This window comes from Oncorhynchus masou, chromosome 15 (genome assembly GCF_036934945.1).
Source record: "Oncorhynchus masou masou isolate Uvic2021 chromosome 15, UVic_Omas_1.1, whole genome shotgun sequence".
In the NCBI taxonomy this organism is placed as follows: domain Eukaryota; kingdom Metazoa; phylum Chordata; class Actinopteri; order Salmoniformes; family Salmonidae; genus Oncorhynchus; species Oncorhynchus masou.
The window spans coordinates 14,293,231-14,314,721 of NC_088226.1; the positions used below are offsets into that span (position 1 = coordinate 14,293,231).

The window sequence follows — 21,491 nt, forward strand, 5'->3', positions numbered from 1 at the left end:
TCCTATGGGCCTGGAGAGTTTGGAGTCAGGCTTGTGACAGTAGTCCATAGGGACAGGAAGGAAGTGGTCATTGAAGGGGTCAATGGTCATAGACAGAGATCAGCCTCCTATTTACCTGGCGCCTGCTTGTCATTCAGGGTGTACTTTGTTGATATACACATGATCTGTTCCTAGGCCGTTATTGAAAATAAGAATTTGTTCTTAACTGACCTGCCTAGTTAAATAAAGGTTAAAGAAAACAACCAGCAAATACATGTATGCCTTTGAGTATAATATTCCATTGATCATACGGGTACATTTATCTAATTTATTCCTCTGCTGGTACTCTCCTAGATGTATGTGGGCGGAGTGATTGAGCCTAATTTGCCCCACCTCCCAGAGGTTCCTAACTTCCGTGGCTGCCTGGAGAACGTCTTCATCAACGGGATCAACGTCATCAACATGGCCCAGGACCAGGAGCCTGAGATACGCATCCCTCGGCAGGTGTAGCTTCTCATCCGACTTCACCTCTGCATCACGTACTCGTTTACCTACACACACACACACGATTTACCTGTGACCTACAGTGATGTAGCTAATCTTTCTTCGTAGTTTGTTGTAAATGCAATGATTCTTTGCTCTCAGAAAAAGATGCACTACGCGTGCCGTGACATCCTGTGGAAGCCCATGACCTTCGCCGGGCCCAACAACTACCTGCAGGTGCCTGGATTCTTCAGGAAGCCTCGGATGTTTGTGAAGTTTAAGTTCCGTTCCTGGGACTACACAGGCCTGCTGATGTTTACACGCTTCGCTGACGACCTGGGAGCCTTGGAGCTGGGCCTGAGTGAGGGACAGGTCAATGTCACACTCTTTCAGCCAGGCAAGAAGAAACTACAGTTCGCAGCAGGTGAGCCAAAATGTGGAACTGAACTCACCCTGCCTCGTTAATAAATGTGCAGAAGGTTTGTTGAGACGGCAGAAGATGCAACTTTGTCAAATGAATACTGGATTATGTTGCATTCATACTGATTGCTCATTCATTACATCTAAAGCTGTTCTAATGTTGTTTCTGTTTGTTCTCCTCTTCAGGTTACCGCTTGAATGACGGTTTCTGGCACACGGTAGACGTAGCAGCCAGGGACAACCTACTGTCCATCACCATAGATGAGGAGGAGGGCTCTCCGCTGAAAATCACCAACCCCTTCACTGTCCGCACAGGGGACCGCTACTTCTTTGGAGGTGAGCTGTTCACCACACCTGTTCTGGCTCTTCACTTTACTGTTCCCAACATCAACATACATTACAATAGCAACCACTGGAAGTGAGCTGTTGACCAGACCTGGGCTACGTCCCAAATCCCTTTATAGTGTGGATGACGGATCACCACCTCAAGCTGAACCTCGGCAAGACGGAGCTGCTCTTCCTCCCGGGGAAGGACTGCCCGTTCCATGATCTCGCCATCACGGTTGACAACTCCATTGTGTCCTCCTCCCAGAGCGCTAAGAACCTTGGCGTGATCCTGGACAACACCCTGTCGTTCTCAACTAACATCAAGGCGGTGGCCCGTTCCTGTAGGTTCATGCTCTACAACATCCGCAGAGTACGACCCTGCCTCACACAGGAAGCGGCGCAGGTCCTAATCCAGGCACTTGTCATCTCCCGTCTGGATTACTGCAACTCGCTGTTGGCTGGGCTCCCTGCCTGTGCCATTAAACCCCTACAACTCATCCAGAACGCCGCAGCCCGTCTGGTGTTCAACCTTCCCAAGTTCTCTCACGTCACCCCGCTCCTCCGCTCTCTCCACTGGCTTCCAGTTGAAGCTCGCATCCGCTACAAGACCATGGTGCTTGCCTACGGAGCTGTGAGGGGAACGGCACCGCAGTACCTCCAGGCTCTGATCAGGCCCTACATCCAAACAAGGGCACTGCGTTCATCCACCTCTGGCCTGCTCGCCTCCCTACCACTGAGGAAGTACAGTTCCCGCTCAGCCCAGTCAAAACTGTTCGCTGCTCTGGCCCCCCAATGGTGGAACAAACTCCCTCACGACGCCAGGACAGCGGAGTCAATCACCACCTTCCGGAGACACCTGAAACCCCACCTCTTCAAGGAATACCTAGGATAGGATAAAGTAATCCTTCTCACCCCCTCCCCCCTTAAATGATTTAGATGCACTATTGTAAAGTGGCTGTTCCACTGGATGTCAGAAGGTGAATTCACCAATTTGTAAGTCGCTCTGGATAAGAGCGTCTGCTAAATGACTTAAATGTAAATGTAATGTAAATGTAGTGCACTACTTTTGCTCTGATATACCAGAACACTGTTCATCTACATCATTTGTTTTATATTCAATTATTTATTTTTTTACTTTTTTTGTCATTTAGCAGACACTCTTATCCAGAGCGACTTACAGGAGCAATTAGGGTTAAGTGCCTTGCTCAAGGGCACAACAACATATTTATCACCTAGTCAGCTTCGAGATTTCAACCAGTGACCATTCCATTACTGGCCCAACGTTCTTAACCGCTAGCCACCATTTTGATGTTCTCACTATCAAAATGACAACCCAATAGGAACATATCTTCACACCTCCCTCTGTGCTTTGATCCTCAGGGTGTCCGAAGACTAACAACACGATCAGGAAGTGTGAGACCAAGCTGAACCACTTCCACGGCTGCATGCAGCAGATCTTTATCGACAACGAGCCGGTGGACATCGACATCATCCTGCAGCGACGCTGGGGACGCTACGCTGAACTGTTGTTGGGCACCTGTGGTATCACTGACAGGTAGGGGGCATCAGTGACAGATAGAGCAGAGGGAGGGGTCATCAGAGACATATATACGGAGGAGGAGGTTGGCAGAGGGGGAGGGGCACAGGCTAAGATACTATGGTGAAATGGTTTGTTTGCAACGTGCTAGGACAGGCGGGCCAGAACCATATTACAGGATTATACATCATGTGTATGACTGTGTTGACAGATATATCTACTGTAAATCACATCCAGATATGCTACTTATTTTATGCACAGAAATAAACCACATCCATGTTCTCCTTTTGGTAGGTATTTTCTTTATTAAACAGACAATGAACTACACGGAGGAAAAAGTACACTGTGCTTCCAGCACGACGGACAGAACTCTTGTTAACGAGTGTGTACAAAATATAAGACAGAGAGAGAGCTCAACATTACATTTAAACAGCTCAGTCAGTGTGAGGAGTGAAGTCTCTAATGGGCATTGACTAGAGCAGTGAAGTCAGGTATAGTTTATGTCGCTATGCGCAGGATTGCTGAGAGGTGAGTCAGTAAGAGATGATCTGTGCCTTGACTCGCTATATTTCATCACTGAAAATGTCTGTTCACATACATAGGTTGACCCAAACACTACAAACGTCTTCTGAGCATGACTCCTTAATCTTTGGAAAGTTTTGTTCATCAAGAGATGCATAGAACCTTGTCAGTGACATTGTTTTGAGTAGTTCTCCAATCACTGCATCAGACTGAAGATCGATAAGCTCAAGTTGCAGGTCAGTGGGAGCGTTATCCACATTGAAGTTGAAAGGAGAGGAAACCATCAGCATGTCATTTTCCAACACTTTGAAATCCTCAAAACGACAAGAGAACTCACTGTTCAAAGCACGCAGCAGCGTTGTATGCTTCACCCGCTGGTCATCTGATAGGGAACAGACTAGTAGTGTCAGAAGGTGGGTGAGATTGTTGGCTTCTACTTGGCGGGTCAGGAGGAATAATTCTCCCTAGAAGGCTTTGACAAGGCTGTACATCTGATGTGCAAAAAGGCCCTTCCCTTGTAGTTTGGAATTCAGATCATTCATGAGGGCCATGATGTCCACGTTGAAGGCAAAATCAGCCAATTATTCGTTATCAGCCAATTATTCTTAATCCATCTCTGACTTCAGGTCCCACACCCTTTTCAACACCTTCCCCAAACTCAGCCATCTCACGTTTGTGTTGTAGGGCAGATCTGCATGACCCAACTCTGTCAACAGCGAGACAAACTGCCTGTGGTTTAAAAATGTTGCTCTTATAAAGTTTACCACTTTAGTGACTGTATCCACAACATGGCTTATTTTCATAAACATTTACAGAGCACTTCCAGATGAACAATGCAATCATTTTCTGATCTGGGTTCAGCTCAGCTACTTGATCTTGTATCCTTTTCAAAAGGACAATGTTTTTTCCTGTCATGTTTGGGCACCCATCAGTGGTCACACAGGATAACTTTTCAAAACTCAGTCCCAGCTTTGCCACATATTTATTAACCTCCTCCAATAAACCGTTCCTTGTGGTTGTGCTCTTCATTGACTGCGCTGAAGCAAGCTCGTCTGTAATTTCAAGGTCTGGGCTTATGCCTGGTAAGAATATCAACAACTGCTCCGTGTCACGTGCATCACTGCTCTCATCCAGGACCAAGGAGAAATAGGTGAAATCATTTACCTTGTCTTTCAACTATTATTCATATTCTCTGCCATGTCCTCAACACGCCGTGTCACTGTTCGTCTTGACAGGGAAACATTTTCAAGCAGCTCTTTATTGTCGGGGCAAAGTATTGCTGCAGAGTCAATTAAACATTCTTTAATTAATTCACCCTCAGCAAATGGCTTGCTATGTTTAGCAATTTTGTAGGACAGTTCATAGCTAGCTCTCGCAATTCTGTCGTTTGCTGAGTGCAGTTTTGTGTCAAGTCCTTGCTGCTTTTGCAACGGAGAAAGCAAAATGCACCTGCCCTCGGCTCAGAAGATATATTCCTATATTTCTCTGTATGCATCGTCTGGAAGTGTCCGGACAAGTTGTAGCGATGCTCTCTTTGCGCACAGCTTTCCCTGATACCACAATAAAGAAATATGTCGATGTCCACTCTTGCTGAAACACCCTACATTCATTGTCTACTTTCCTTTTCTTTGAAAAACTCATTTTTTCACAATTTCTAGCTAGCTGCTATTTGTAACTGACGTGTGTCAGCCCGTCGTCAGTCACCGTCTGTCCTCTTGCAGTTGTTTAATTATACGTGCCTTCAAAATAAATGTCCCACAAGCGGTAGGAGTTAAATCATTACACAAAAGGTGAGTATTCTTTGGGCTTTTAATTTGAATAACAAATGCGTTTTTCAAAACTTTACTATCGCAAATTCTTTACGTTATCTGAGCATCATTCTGCGGGCCGTATTGAATCAGGGCGTGGGTTGGCCGTTGCCCAGGCCTGGGCTAGACAATAGTAGCACAAGGGCAAAGGTTACATACAGTATCCATGATGAATCCATGGGTAAACTGATTGGATGCATTCTGAACACTATACTCAGCCTTGTAATATCAGTGGAGTACAGAGATAGTGTTGGAATGTTCCATCCTGATTCCTGATGGACCAATGTGACAGACAGAGTCAAGGCTCATTGCTATAGGAGTCAAGGCTCATTGCTATAGGAGTCAAGGCTCATTGCTATAGGGATGAATCATTCCGAGAAGGCCTCTCATCTCAGCCCCCATGGCAGACGTGGGACATATAACACTCAGACACCTCCAGGAGATGTAGTACCGGTTGATGACAGGGGCTATTCTCAGTTGAATGCACCTGTCTGGACTGGGAGGATTATTTACATCAGAGTAGGATCCATGTTACGGTATAAAGTATTTTGGCGGACACGCCACATGTAACCTCTCTCACTGCAAAACGTTTGCGAGATCAACATTTGAGAAAAATGTCAATGTAAGACCATCACATGTAACACTAAAATTCAGTCCACCGTTTTCTACAATGACTCCTTTCTCCTCCATTTCTCCCCTCCTTTTATATGAAAAAGATTCTGGGCGAGCGCTAGTTTCTCTCCAAAATCATGTGCAAAGACCATTGTGTTCGAAACCATTGTGTACTAGTTTGTATTCGTGTCACATGCTTACATCAGTATGTTACATATTTATCTGCTTTATGATGTATGATACTTTCTCGATGCCTGCTCTGTTTCACGAGGGTATCAGCATGACTATGTCTGTGGCGCCGTCAACCTTGGTGGTTCGGAGTCTTCCTGGTTTCCTGGTGTTTCCGAGTGTTTTCACACACAGTTTTTGATCTATAGTTCAATTATTTGTTAAATTGTATTGTTTTTCATTTGGTTTGGTTGGTTTCACATTGCCAAATACCAAACAAACTAAAATTCCTAACCAAAACCACGTGTCCATGTAAGCCATTTATTTATTGGACAAAAATGCATCTATGATTATCATCAAACATCACTTGTGTGCCCCAATCTTCATATTATTTTTCGTTTTTGGTCTTCCAACAACAGGAAACAGCGCAATAGCCGCTCTAACTACAACGTGAATAGCCTATGTTCAGTATCCTACTGTATATCCCCGTTACAGTCCCAGTCTCCCCTAATCTGCATCGAATGCGCTCATAAATGCACTGGTATTCACAGAATGTTTCAAATATCTCAAGTTATGATGCTGTGTGCGTTTCATCAAATGCTCGCAGTCCAATAATACTAGTCCAATATACTATAATAACCAATAATACTGCCCGACTCTGTTTTTTTCCCCCTGTTTGGTCTGTACTGCGTTCTGACCTGCAAGAACCGCACCATGGTACAAATGTAATCGTTCCCGAGACCACCCTTTTTGAGCGAACCACAGTGCACTGTTTATTGTTCTCCCTAGTGCAGATAGAGTATTCACACAAGTCCAAACTATCCGAACTGAGTTGGTGAACACACCAGAGTTCAATTTAGGAGTTATGCAGTATTATTGGTAGTTTGACTGCAAGCATTTGATGAAATGCACACAGCATCATAACTTGATACAGTATCTCTGAAACATTCTGTCAGTAGCAATGCATTTATGAGTGCATCCGATGCAGATTAGGGGAGATGGGGCTAAACCGGGGCTATAGGCGACTGAATAAAGGCTATTCACAACACAGTTTCCTCCGTCAATGTTGTTGGAAGTAATACGAACATTGGGGCACACAAGTGACGCTTCATGATAATCATAGATGGATTTAACGTGAGCATTTATTCCCCAATGTGAAACCAACCGGAAAAAATGCAATGTAACAAATAATCAAACACTGATTCAAACTATAGATCAAAACTAAGTGTGAAAACACCCTTAGTGACCCTGAGAATCAATATTGTGTAAATGATATGAAAGACCTGTACAGTAATTTATCAGTTGAGCTAAGGGCTGAGGGGCTGCAGACAACGCCCACCCCAATCAGAGCCGACCACAGCCCTTAAATCTTCCCCCATACAGTAAATAAAACCTGCCAGAGTCCTACAGAAAAGTGAGAGAAAGATATTGAGTGACCTAATCCACTCATGTCCTTTCATACTCTTTCACCACCTAAATAATGTTTTCTTGTTACCATATAACGGACAAAATACACTGAGTATACCAAACATTAGGAACCCCTTCCTAATATTGAGTTACATCCCCCGCACCCTTCCCCCTCAAAACAGCCTCAACTCCACAAGGTGTCGAAAGTGTTCCAAAGGGATGCTGGCCCATGTTGACTCCAAGGCTTCCCAGAGTTGTGTCAAGTTGGCTGGATGTCCTTTGGGTGGTGGACCATTCTTGATACACAAGGGAAACTGAAAAACCCAACAGCTTTTCAGTTCTTGATACAAACCGGTGCGCCTGGCACCTACTACCATACCCAGTTCAAAGGCACTTCAATATTTTGTCTTTCCCATTCAACCTCTGAATGGCACACACAATCCATATCTCTCAATTGTCTCAAGACATAAAAACCCTTATTTAACCTGTCTCCTCCCCTTCATCTACACTGATTGAAGTGTATTTAACAAGTGACATCAATAAGGGATCATAGCTTTCACATGGATTCACCTATGTCATGGAAAGAGATGCAAAAACAGGTTTTTGGAATAATTAGCAAAAGATAAATCAAATTAAATATCACATTTACATAAGTATTCAGACCCAACTTTGTTGAAGCACCTTTGGCAGCTATTACAGCCTTGAGTCTTCTTGGGTATGACGCTACAAGCTTGGCACACCTGTATTTGGGGAGTTACTCCCATTCTTCTCTGCAGATCCTCTCAAGCTCTGTCATGTTGGAATGGGAGCGTCACTGCACATCCCCACAGCATGATGCTGCCACCACCATGCTTCACCGTAGGGATGGTGCCAGGTTTTCTCCAGACGTGACTCTTGGCATTCAGGCCAAAGAGTTCAATCTTGGTTTCATCAGACCAGAGAATCTTGTTTCTAATGGTCTGAGAGTCTTTTAGGTGCCTTTTGGCAAACTCCTAGTGGGCTGTCATGTGCCTTTTACTGAGGAGTGGCTTCCGTCTGGCAACTCTACCATAAAGGCCGATTGTTGGTGTGCTGCAGAGATGGTTGTTCTTCTGGAAGGTTCTCCCATCTCCACAGAGGAACTCTGGAGCTCTGTCAGAGTGACCATCAGATTCTTGGTCATCTCCCTGACCAAGGCCCTTCTCCCCCAATTGCTCAGTTTGGCCGGGTGGCCAGCTCTTGGAAGAGTCTTGGTGGTTCCAAACTTCTTCCATTTAAGCATGATGTCGGACACTGTGTTCTTGAGAACCTTCAATGCTGCAGAAATGTTTTGGTACCCTTCCCCAGATCTGTGCTTCGACACAATCCTGTGTCGGAGCTCTACGCACAATTCCTTTGACCTTACAGCTTGGTTTTTGAACTGACATGCACTGTCAGCTGTGGGACCTTATATAGACAGGTGTGTCTTTCCAAATCATTTCCAATCAATTGAACAGTTGGACTCCAATCAAATTCTAGAAACATCTTAAGGATGATCAATGGAAACAGGAAGATCCAGAGCTTAATTTTGAGTTTCATAGCAAATGGTCTGAATATTTATGTAAATAAGGTATTTCTGTTTTGCATTTGTAATAAATTTGCAAAAATGTCAACTTTTTTTTCTCGCTTTGTCATTATGGGGTATTATGTGTAGATTGTTGAGGGAAAACAATAATGTAATCCATTTTTAGAAAAGGCTGTAACGTAACAAAATGTGGAAAAAGTCAAGGGGTCTGAATACTTTCCAAATGCACTGTACATGCCCCATTTCACTTTTACCCACACTCCTGCATGGTGTGCTCTCTAGATGTACTCCAAACCCCTGTGAACACGAGGGCAGATGCATCCAGTCCTGGGATGACTTCATATGTCTGTGCGAGAACACAGGCTACAAAGGGGAGGTGTGCCATATGTGTGAGTATTTCCTGAGAGAGCCTAATGTTGTTTGCGAGAACTAATGACAGCATGTTGTCGTAACCTCGCCAGTGTAACAACCAGTTTGTTGAGGCCTATATCCTGCGGTAGTGTGAGACAGACCCATGTCATCATTAAAACCTTGCTGGTGTAAGTTAAAATACGACTTCTGCTTCTCTCTTCCCCAACAGCGGTCTACAAAGAGTCGTGTGAGGCCTACAGACTTACTGGCAAATCCTGGTCAGGGAATTATACCATAGACCCGGACCTGAGCGGACCCTTGAAACCATTCGAGGTGTACTGCACGATGAAATGTGAGTAACTGGCTTGTCAAATGCATTTGAATGCATTCATAACATGTACTAGTATACAATTATATTATACCATCTGACCAACATGATTCCATGGTGCATATCGAACATAACGGTAGTCAGTGCTTACAGTAACTTTCAGAAATGGACCGTTATTGAACATGTTGAGGCAGAGATCCTGATATTAAACTGTGTTCAGGTTGAGGTGAATGTATGTTCCATTAGGAATGACAAGGCAACAGCAGCAGCAGAGGAGACAGCAGGGCCACATCTGTTGGATGTTGATCATGGAATAATGAACTCCAACAAGGACAATGGAGAACCAGTTTGGGGCCAGATCAGTAATTGGTTGTGGGGACAGAGTATTCTCCATACAATCCTATCCAGTTAACCAAAATCTATGACTGTAGGTTCCATGTAAATCCCTTAGATTAGTCAGGGTCTACTGCGTTAGAGCTGTCTGTGATAATATCAGATCTCTGGACACAGCATGGCACAAAAACAGATTCCTCAGTAGTAGATGTGCTTTCTCTCACTTTGTCTCTCGCTAGTTTTCTCTCTCTTTCTCACTTACACAATCATACATTTTTACCCTTTAATGTCAACCCCTTCCTTGTCTCTTGACAAAGCCGACAAGGCATGGACGATAGTGATGCATGACCGTATCGACGGTATCAAGGTGACCGGTAGCACGGTGGACCGTCCTTACATAGGAGATGTCAACTACTGGAATGCCTCCTGGGACGATGTCACAGCACTGGCCAACACCTCCATGTACTGTGAACAGTGGATCGACTACTCCTGCTACAAGTCACGCATCCTCAACACGCTCAGTGAGTAGGAGTGGTTAGGGCCTATGGGCAAAGGTAGCTATTGAAAGCACCTGAATCTGTACCTATTTGTATATATATATCAAAGAACATTTCAATGATGAAATCATAATAATCATATTCCATTGCTCTATTGTCATGTCATTTAGATGGGAGACCGTACAGTTTCTGGATTGGTCGAAATAACGAGAGTCACGAGTACTGGGGCGGGGCTTTCCCTGAGAGTGGGAAGTGTGGCTGTGCTATCAACCAGACCTGCACTGATGCCAGGTTTCACTGTAACTGTGACGCTGACTACCGCCAATGGTGAGAGAGAAAGGATTTGAAAGACTATTTTCTATAACTTTTAGAAAAGTGTTTCCATAGATTGATATACATTACTGTACAAATGGAACATATTGTGCAGGTACTCAGATAAGGGCTATCTGATGTGGAAGGACCACCTCCCAGTGAGGAAGGTGGTGGTGGGGGACACCAACAGGACAGGGTCAAAGGCCCACATCAGCCTCGGGCCCCTACGTTGCCACGGCGACAGTGAGTTGTAGTTAAACCATTCTGCGGTATATAATTAGTCAAATGATTGTTTATCGTGGTTCTGGTTTGGATCTCATGGCCTCGTTGTACTCACAGGGAGCATCTGGAATACCATATCGTTCACCAAGCCCACCTACATCGAGTTCCCCACCTTCAGGCCAGGCAGCACCGTCGACATCTCCTTCCACTTTAAAACCTACCGCCCCCACGGAGTCTTCCTGGAGAACTCAGACGACTGGCTCCGGAACTTCATACGCATTGAGCTCAACAGTAAATTACCACAGATTATCTAGTGTGAATCACATGAAATTACTCATATAATATACACTATTTAAAATACGCTTTTCTCTAACGTGACTTGGAGTGACAGTCATGCGTGTATAAAATGTACATACTTGGTGGCCCCAGCAGGAATCAAACCCACAACCTTTGGCATGGTAAGTGCCATGCTCTTCCGCCTAAGCCACATAGAACCACGGCAGGAAACATAATTTCCAAATTACAATTTTCGAAAGGTTTTGTTGCTGTGAAACTTATAACTTGATGAATGAAAAGGTTTAGAAGTGATATTATCAATATTTTCCGGTATTTATTTCTATAATATATTTCATCCCTCATTCTGTTTTGTCTCCTCTTCATCCTTTTCCCAGCCACCCAGAACCTGGTCTTCATATTCATGGTGGGAGACGGCATCCTCAACGTGACGCTACGCTCGCCGGTGCCTCTAAATGACAACGAGTGGCACTTTGTCCAGGCAGAGCTCAACGTGAAGTTGGCCAGGATCAAAGTGGACTATCAGCCATGGGCTGTGAGACGCTTCCCTGGCCAGACCTTTGTCACCATGGAGTTCACCCACCCTCTCCTCGTGGGTACGTCACCTGGCCGCTGGGGCTGGGGAGGGCGGGGTGGTGGTCGACAAGGATTTTGGACTTCTCCCATTGGTTGATGTAGTCCATTCCTATGAGTTTAAACAGCACTACAGCACAGGAAACAGATGTTTCTTTTATTTTCTTATAACGAACACGTATTTATTCTTCTTAATCCAAAATGCTCAACTTTGCAATGTGATGATTAACTGACGGTGTCCCAATATATCCAGGCGCAGCCAATCGCACGCTGTGGCCATTCCTGGGCTGCCTCCGAGGGTTACGAATGAACGGGGTAACCCTTGACTTGGAAGGCAAAGCGAATGAGGAACAGGGTATACGGCGGAACTGTACGGGCCAGTGTCTGAACGCGACCATACCGTGTCGAAACGCCGCCCAGTGTATCGAGGGCTACGCCGCCTACACCTGTGACTGCGGCAACACTGCCTTCGACGGATTCTACTGCCACAAAGGTGAGCTCCACACAGGTTGGGTTACCTCGGTTTTTCATGGAGCCCCAGAATCACTATGACGGCCTTAAGCACACTGGGTTACAGTAACAAAAACCTTGATATATTTTGACAGTGTTGGCGATAACCAAATATGGGCATTTAGCTCAACTTGATCCTGTTTGTACCCCCTTAGACATTGGGGCCTACTTTGAGATAGGCTCGTGGTTGCGCTACAACATCAGAAAGAAGCCTACGACCAATGAGGAGTGGTGGGCTAACTGGCTGGACCCCCACTACCACAACTTCAGCCTGGGCTACAACGACACCAGTGATGAGATAGAGTTCAGCTTCAGTACCTTCCAGACGCCGGCTGTACTGCTCTACATCAGCTCTTTCGTCCAGGACTACATGGCTGTCATCCTGAAGAAAGATGGTAGGAACGCTTGGCAGGAAGGAGCACTTTAACATGATGGGTGATTATGGTTAAGATTCAAGGCAGAGAGTGTTCGAATTGAACTGGCTTTTGAATGAAGATTTTACTGTCACTGATTGAAGTTGGATTACTGTATGTTCCACAGGAGGTTGCTGAGGGGAGGACGGCTCATAATGATGACTGGAAGGTTGCAAATGGAATGGCATTCCACTGATTCCGCTCCAGCCATTACCACGAGCCTGTCCTCCCCAATTAAGGTGCCACCAACCTCCTGTGGTATGCTCTTCAGTCATCCAATTTATTTGAGTGGAAACACAAAGCAAGATAGGACTTGGACAAAAATATATCACTGTACTTTACAATATGTTTTATACTTTTTTTCTTTAACTAGGCAAGTCAGTTAAGAACAAATTCGTATTTACAATGATGGCCTACCAAAAAAAGGCCTCCTGCGGGGACGGGGGCTGGGATTTAAGGACAAAACACACATCACGACAAGAGACACCACAACACTACATAGCAAGGCAGCAACACATGACAACACAGCATGGTAGCAACACAACATGGCAGCAGCACAACATGGTAGCAGCACAAAACATGGTACAAACATTACTGGGCACAGACAACACCACAAAGGGCAAGAAGGTAGAGACGACAATATGTGAAGCAGCCACAACCCTTACTCCTCACAATAGTTAATGGAAATATAATGTTTTAATGCCCTACATTATGAACTGTGGAGTGTATTGTTGCACCGTCCCTCCACAGGAACCTTAGACATGAGGTATAGGTTGGGGTTGATTACCCACAAGTACCAGTTGTCCTTCAGGAACCTGGCAGATGGATACCCCCACTACGTCAACATAACCAGACACAACAGGACCATCAGGACACAGGTACGCTGACGCTCTGCCCCAATGTATACACCTGTTAACACTACCTACCTCCTTCACCACCGTTTAACAGTCAATCACAAACCAGGATGGTCTGGTACCACTTTACTTGGTTTGTGAGTTGTGTTCATTTGTGTATTTTATTTTCAGTCTTTGATTTATTTGTTCGTGTTGACAGGTTTATGGTTGTGCGTGAATATCAATGTGTTTGTGTTGACGTGTGTAACTCCTAGGTGGACTACATGGAGCCGATAGTGGAGAAGATCACCCTAGTGGAGGACGGCAGGTTTGACTCACCCAAGAACATCTTCCTGGGGAGAGTGATGGGTAAGATTACACTTCACCCCCCCCCAGCTGAAACATGTATTTTATTTTATTATAATTATTTTTTATTATAAATGTATTTTATTCATAATACAAAAATCAACTTACATTGCTACATCCAACATGTCTAGCAAACCAAACACAGGTATTAACAATGCTCAAACATACAAAAAATATAAATACAAATAAAATACAAAAAAGAAACAATTTAAGTGCAATTATATTCACTCTGAAAATACTGTATCTTATTATAATGATTCATGAAGATGTTATTCTTGTTGTTATTCACTAGGGTTAGTGTTTTAATAAGATAATTAAATTCAATCAGAAAAATTGGTAATTTTGGTATAGAATTTTTGTTTGTGTATAAAGTATTTGGCAACAAGAATAAAGAAATTAACAATCATTTCAGTGGTTTTGTTATCATTGCAATAGTAACATATTATATATTTTATGTTAAAATTATAGGCAGTGTTCATAATGGTAAATAAGTACTTTGCAAGGTTTTCCCATAATTCTGACACAAATTTACATTCAAAGAACAAGTGAGACAAATTCTCGCCTTCTTTTTTACAGAAAACGCAGATATTATCAATAGCCACAAATGTGGAAATCATATAATTACATGGATATATCTTATGTAAAATGTTGAAGTGCACTTCCTTAACTTTGTTTGGTATACAGTATTTGTAAGGTCTTAACCATGCATTTTTCCAGACAATGTCAGGAATAAGCATGTTCCAGAAAAACTTTCCTCTCGGTGTAATTTGGTTTTGTGAATGAAGCATTTGTCTTATATATTTATTACAACAAGATTTCTCAAGTAAGCCCACGCCTTCCAATCTGAGTTCTGGATAAACTTTAAACCCCAGCTGAAACATTTCTGCTTTCCTATTGAGAATTGATTTGGTCACACTTTATTTGGATATTCTGGAGAGTCCATCTGTAGGTGCTCTGCAGATGGTCATACTATCAACAAACTATCTGTTGATAAGCAACTGCTTGCTGAGGTTATGGTTACGGTTAGGGTTAGAATAATGGTTAGGGTAAGAGTTAAGGTTAGGGTTAGGGTTAAATTTATGGTTAGGATTAGGATTAGGATTAGGGTTAGAACTAGGGTTAGTAGATAGTTCAAATGTCACTGGTAGTCTGGAGCATCTACAGATGGACTATCCAAATAAACTGTTACCCGTGGAAGTAAGGTATCAGTTGTCCCACTGTAAGTTTGGGAATTAGTTGAGGTGGATGTGCACATTGTAACTCCTCTGTCCCTCTCTCTAAACCCCTCAGAGGTGGGTGACATTGACTATGAGATCCAGAGACATAACAGTCCTGGTCTGGTGGGCTGTATATCTGGGGTGAGGTACAACATCTACGCCCCTCTTAAGACCCTCTTCCGGCCGAACGAGACGGAACCGCCGGTCACCGTGCAGGGCTTTGTCTCCGAGTCTAACTGTGGGGCCTTCCCTCCTGTCCATGGATATGTCCCCTGGGAGGCGGACCACTGGTTCACTTCTATAGGTGAGACGACATATCCCAGAAGCCATCAGTAGATCTACTTTACATGGGACTACATATCCCATCAGCAATTATGACCTAGTGATGATAGTATATAAATTCCCCATAATAACATAATTGATGTATTTTTTACATTTCAGAATACATATATATCCACGATGACCTAGGCCTGTTTTGGTTGACAGGTATGTTTTTACTGCTTACGATTCACAATAATGTCTCATTTCTCAAGAAACTATACTTTGATGATTTTTGTGAAATCTATTAAGTAAGTGTTCATCTGTCGTCTGCCATCTGTGAGTCCTGACCTTAGTTTACCTCAAGATTCAGATTAAGCCTCCTCTCACTCTCTCCCTCTCTCTCTCTCTTCCTCTTGCTACCTCCCTCTTGCTACCTCTCTCTCTCTCTTCCTCTTGCTACCCCTCTCTCTCTCTCTCTCTTCCTCTTGCTACCCCTCTCTCTCTTCCTCTTGCTATCCCTCTCTCTCTCTCTCTCTCTTTCTCTTCCTCTTGCTACCTCTCTCTCTCTCCTCTCTCTCCTTGCTATCTCTCTCTCTCTCTCTCTCTCTCTCTCTCTCTCTCTCTTCCTCTTGCTACCTCTCTCTCTCTCTCTTGCTATCTCTCTCTCTCTCTTCCTCTTGCTACCTCTCTCTCTCTCTCTCTTGCTATCTCTCTCTCTCTCTCTTGCTACTCTCTCTCTCTCTCTCTCTCTCTCTCTTCTTCTCTTGCTACCCCTCTCTCTCTCTCTCTCTCTCTCTCTTTCTCTCTCTCTTCCTCTTTCTACCTCTCTCTCTCTTTCTCTTTCTCTTCCTCTTGCTACCTCTCTCTTCCTCTTGCTACCTCTCTCTCTCTCTCCCCCTCTTCCTCTTGCTATCTCTCTCTCTCGCTCTCCCTCTTGCTACCTCTCTTCTCTCTCTCTCTCTCTCTTCCTCTTGCTACCTCTCTCTCTCTCTCTACCTCTCCTCTATCTCTCTCTCTCTCTTCCTCTTGCTACCTCTCTCTCTCTCTCTCTCTCTCTCTTCCTCTTGCTACCTCTCTCTCTCCCCTAGTGACACAGATCAGCAGTAGTTGAAATTCTCATTTTCATAAAATCCCCTAATCCTAAAATCGGAGACCATCAGATTCCAGAATAGGCTTTTACGTCCTCACGCTAAAAGCTAAAAATGTGACATGTACCAGAACAAATGCTGGAATGTAAAGAAGGATATTTTTGAACATGAGAGGCGAAGAAAATGGGATTGGACAGCAGCTCAGAGAGTCTGTAGTCTGCACTCTCTCCCTGTCTGAGATCCTCACCCGGATCAACTATATTTAGAGCTGCCCCTCCCTCCACTATTCATCACAGATATATGCTTCAGCTTAATGTACTGGATACATCTGTACAGGGTTGTTATGGTAACGCAGAACATCTGAGTTTGATTTCTGATGTCTGGGCCGGTCCCGCTGTCCCCTTGCCGACCTCCTCCAGTTATTGGACATCATTTGAGATGGATGGCTCCCTCATAACAATATGTGGCTGTATAAGAAAGGATACCGCTTGTCTCTAAAGGAAGTTAAGTGAGTTTGGCAGAGAACCAACTGAGTCACAATGGTATTGATTGAAAGGGATATTTGTATCATCCACTGAGATACAGGTACATTTTTTCACAGTGGCAATTCCAACGTGAGTCATAGAACCCTACTGTGAGGAACAATGGGTTTTCAGCTGTTTGCTACACACGGTTGTTTTAACCCCACATTGACTGTGTGTGTTTCTCCCTCTAGTTGTCGTCGCCGCGGCCGTGATATTACTGTTCATAGGTCTGTACAGCATCTACATCTATCTGTACCGGTACAAGGGCAGCTACCACACCAACGAGCCCAAGAACTTCCTGGAGTCCCCTGGAGGCAGCAGCTCCAGGCCCCTGACAGGGACCCTGGAGAAGAAGCGATATCCAGCAATAGAGGAAGACTTTCGGAGTGACTAGCCTCAGGCTGGGGAGGGAGGAGGGGGTGGGAGGGATTGAAATGGGGCGGTTTTGGGGCTTACAACAACCACAATACCTGTTTATGTTTTATAATTCCTTTAACTTTTTGATTTACTTTTCGGTTTTGTTTTCCTTTCTCCAGGTATGTGTTATCTTAAGCCTGGTGCTCGACGTAGTGTTGTTTTTCTAATGTGTTCATAGTTTTGCAGGCTTCGGAGATCAAATCAAGCCCGGATTGCGTGAGTGACGACCGACCAAGCTCACACTGTATTGAAGGGTTGACCAACTGAAGTGCCTCGACAGAGCAAAATGAGATCAGAAATAACCCCATGAGTTCATTGAGGATTTGAGACTTAAACTGAGGGAATTAGATTTCACATGCAGTAACATGTATTCAGCAGCCTCTTCTGGTTTGCAGGTCTGTCATTGAGATCACTTGATAGATCAATGCCATCTACTGTGTAACTCTTTCCGACCATCCACTCTTGCAGCCATTTCGATAAAGCCATCCAAACTATCCCACTCGCCCCATCCTTTGACTAGTGAGCCAGAGGGATGCTGCAACGGTGCAGCAACAACAACAACAACATGCACAATCTGGCATCTGCAAACAGACTGTCCTGCTTAACACCAATTGAAGAAGCTATAAAAAGCATGGAGCTCTAAGCTTTGACATGACATATCTAAAGAATAATGGAAGGCATATAAACATATATTTGTTGTATTGCAGCCTATGAAATTGCATACCTATACAAAAGAGGAACATGTATTAATGGTTAGTTTCATTAGATAGCAGCTTGGCCAATTACAGTATGCTCTACGATTCCTAACCAATTCCCAAACCAATCAATGAAGCAGTCATGTATGATCAACAAAACATACTGAAAGATGTGACATTTGGCTCGGAATATAAGACCATCGCCAATATTCTTGTTCAGAATCCTCAGAGTAACATGTGAAATGGCTGGGTAGCGCTAAGAAGCCGTGGTAGTTTGACGTTTCCCAGCGGTAGTGCTATTCGTGTTGGTGTGAGACTGGCCGTTGGTGCACTGCAGAAAAGGGAATGGAGATGTTGTACCAGGGACAACCATATTGCTAGTAATCCTCATTCCACGCTTCGTTTTCTGTTTGACTTCCAGTAGCGAGTGAACATGCGGCTAAAATCTGGGTGCTATTTCAGATTCAGAGGCCCCCGGCGTGGAGGGGCCCCTACCAACAGCAGCCCTGTCGACCAGCCTGGTCAGGAATCATTACAAATGTCTTTCAGGAAAAGAGCTGCTCCGCATGACCATCCGGACATGCAAACACACACACACACTGGCATATTGTGTAGAGGACCACAACAATGTCAATGCCAGTCTTGTACTTCTTCTCACCACACTAGACTATATTTGCATCTGACTGCTCTGTCGGACAGTACTGTGCTGTGCCGTCCCCTGCCGCTGTTGCTTCTTACTCACTGGGCACTGGCTGAATCAACGTTGTTTCCACATTATTTCAATGAAATTACGTTGAACCAACGTGGAATAGACGTTGAATTGACGTTTGTGCCCAGTGGGTGGGTGCTTCTAATGGTGCTTCTCTTTCTTTAGGTCCAATGATATTTCCCTGTCTGGAAAGTCACGATTTCAGGTTAGACGGTGGGTGAGGTTACGGTCAGGGAAGATGTTTCCAGTAGGTGAAACGTCATTGGACCCATGTAATGTGTGGCGTGGTAACCAAAGCTTAGGTCTCTGACATCATCACCCAGCGCCCTTTGAAGCTCAAGCAGTAATACATCATAGAACAAAAGAGAGAAAACATAAGAGCATTTTGAAAATCATAAGCTATGCATATATAGAGCATGATGATCGCACCTTGCAATGAAATGCAATAAAATCAGCCGCTTCCAGCGCAGGTCACCTCAAGATATTTTTTGTGTCTGTTCCGTTTGCAGCAACTTGCAGCAGTTAGGATCCTAGACATAATATGTATTACGTGAATATATGAATAAGGTGTTTATCGACTTTTTAAAAATTCCTATGGTTTGTATGAAACCGTTGAAAATGAGTGGAGGCTGAGAGGTGTGAATGTAAAATCCTAATCATGACCCTGTTATGTGCTCTGTATGGTATGTGCACTCATTACACTGAAAACTATTCAGCATAGCTTTCTCACATGTTCAGGATGTGGACAATACAGTGCCCTCCCGATGTTTCAGTAGAAAACATCACAGAACATATTTCAACATCTTTGGTTTATAGCCTGTTAAGCCATATTTGTCAGAATGTACCATTTGAAATAGTATTAATGTTAGCATTGGGCAATTAGAGTAGTAACATGTTCCACCTCTGGAGAAATAGGAAGGATGTGTTTTTGTACAGAGATGGACAATGACCTCTTACAGAGCTCATAGTAGACCAGTCAACAACCTGGGTCAAATGTGCTTTGAAGCCTTTTAGGGAAACAGTCGACTTATTGATATATTATGTAAATGTCTACGCTGCGATGTGTTTATTTGAAATGGACTACGGTACATGTGCATCCTGCCGAGCCTCACTGCGATGCCACACCTTAGCTAGTCCATCCATGTGTGGTCCCTGGAGTGTGTGTGATTGAATGTACAGTAGACGTGCTGGTTTGTGTGTTCACAGTTCTGTTTGTCACCTAACCCTCCCTACTGATGATGAGGATAGTCTCTGCACTGATGATGTGAATGAGCCAACTCACTTGTTGTCGTCCACCAATAGCAGAACAGTGAGCAGATAGTGATTGGGTGCTGTCCAGGCAGGCTCCTCCCTACCCGGATGTTGCTCTACAGCTCTTGGTAATCAGGTAAAGCCAGAACATCTTCATCAGGTCAAAATATCAGTATTTGTAAGGATGTGTGTATGACCACAAACGTGACTACACTGTATGACAGCCTCAGCTCTTAGATCTGAGCTGATTGGCAGTCTATAGCAGGTTCCCTACCTTCCACTCGTAGAAAAAAGGGTTCTTCAGCTGTCCCCATATGAGAACCCTTTCCTGTAACCAAAAAGGGTTATTCAAAGGGTTCTCCTATGGCGACATCCAAATAACCATTTATGGTTCTATATAGCACCTTTTTTTTAAATAGTGGAATATCAACTTAGCCGCGGATAAACTTGGCCATCCCAATAGGGTGGCCGCCAGGGTGAGCGGCTAAGGTTCTCTGTGTAAAGGAGACTCAAATTTAATAAGGGGTTGAGGGAGTGAGCACAAGGGTGGAGGAGATGAGGATTCTGTCCATCCTAAATGCATGGTGTCATCATATGACAGACTAGTGTTGTTCCCTACAGTGGAGGAGTGGCCTACAGACAGAGCTAGGGCCAGGCAAGAGGGAGGAGCAGGCAGGGGAGTCTAAGAGGGCCAGACCCCTCTGTGGGTCGCTACCCTATAAAATCTTGCAAGAGGAAGCACCAGACAGTTAGTGACTGTATGACCTAATGTAACAGGTGCAAAAGCCCACATCTGGCTTTCAGGGGGAAAAGAAGCTCGGTTGAAGATACTGTATCCCTGAAAACCGGATGTCTCAGGTTTCTTAAAACCCTGCTGAAGGTGACCGACTGCAGGACTTTGTGTTTGTGACCACATTGAAATCGTGGAGTTTTTTTTTCTCCCTTTCTGTTATGTTGGTTTTGTTTTGTAATAAGTTCACTGTAAATGACCATTACTATGTTAATCAAATCAAAACCAAACTGACACTTCAATAAAGAATCCTGAAGGAAATTCAAACGGTGTAGTTTCCCTTTACCTGTTGACAAAGGCACAATGTGTCTGTCTCGTGTACAGTCCTAATAAATACATGTTGGTATGGGAAAAATTGGAACACCTAAGATGAAACCAGTGGGAAAATTAAGTTGGTGTTACCTGAAGCCAAGCTCCAGTACCTCATGGTATTCAAAGAGTAAAGCTAGGGTTAAGGTTGTGGTATAGGCTGGGGGTAGTGTTGAACCGGGAAGTAGACAAGAAGCTAGGGTTAGGGTTGAGGATTAGTGTTGAACCGGGATGTGGACAAGAAGCTAGGGTTAGGGTTGAGGATTAGTGTTGAACCGGGATGTGGACAAGAAGCTAGGGTTAGGGTTGAGGATTAGTGTTGAACCGGGATGTGGACAAGAAGCTAGGGTTAGGGTTGAGGATTAGTGTTGAACCGGGATGTGGACAAGAAG

At 44.2% G+C, this 21,491-nt stretch overlaps 1 protein-coding gene across 1 annotated transcript in view; it reads left to right on the top strand.

The window, feature by feature from the left end:
• The window catches only part of LOC135555700 (contactin-associated protein 1-like), a 29,036-nt gene extending 11,714 nt beyond the window's left edge, over positions 1 to 17,322 (top strand). Inside the window, exons 7-24 of the mRNA XM_064988374.1 lie at positions 334 to 483; positions 625 to 886; positions 1,069 to 1,218; positions 2,590 to 2,764; positions 9,089 to 9,195; positions 9,387 to 9,509; positions 10,136 to 10,339; positions 10,486 to 10,642; positions 10,743 to 10,870; positions 10,967 to 11,140; positions 11,521 to 11,739; positions 11,970 to 12,209; positions 12,382 to 12,621; positions 13,390 to 13,517; positions 13,748 to 13,841; positions 15,129 to 15,359; positions 15,497 to 15,541; positions 17,120 to 17,322. Of these exons, the coding sequence (XP_064844446.1) occupies positions 334 to 483; positions 625 to 886; positions 1,069 to 1,218; positions 2,590 to 2,764; positions 9,089 to 9,195; positions 9,387 to 9,509; positions 10,136 to 10,339; positions 10,486 to 10,642; positions 10,743 to 10,870; positions 10,967 to 11,140; positions 11,521 to 11,739; positions 11,970 to 12,209; positions 12,382 to 12,621; positions 13,390 to 13,517; positions 13,748 to 13,841; positions 15,129 to 15,359; positions 15,497 to 15,541; positions 17,120 to 17,322 (3,030 nt within the window). The remainder of the gene's footprint in view (positions 1 to 333; positions 484 to 624; positions 887 to 1,068; positions 1,219 to 2,589; positions 2,765 to 9,088; positions 9,196 to 9,386; positions 9,510 to 10,135; positions 10,340 to 10,485; positions 10,643 to 10,742; positions 10,871 to 10,966; positions 11,141 to 11,520; positions 11,740 to 11,969; positions 12,210 to 12,381; positions 12,622 to 13,389; positions 13,518 to 13,747; positions 13,842 to 15,128; positions 15,360 to 15,496; positions 15,542 to 17,119) is intronic.
• Positions 17,323 to 21,491: the final 4,169 nt, after the last annotated feature.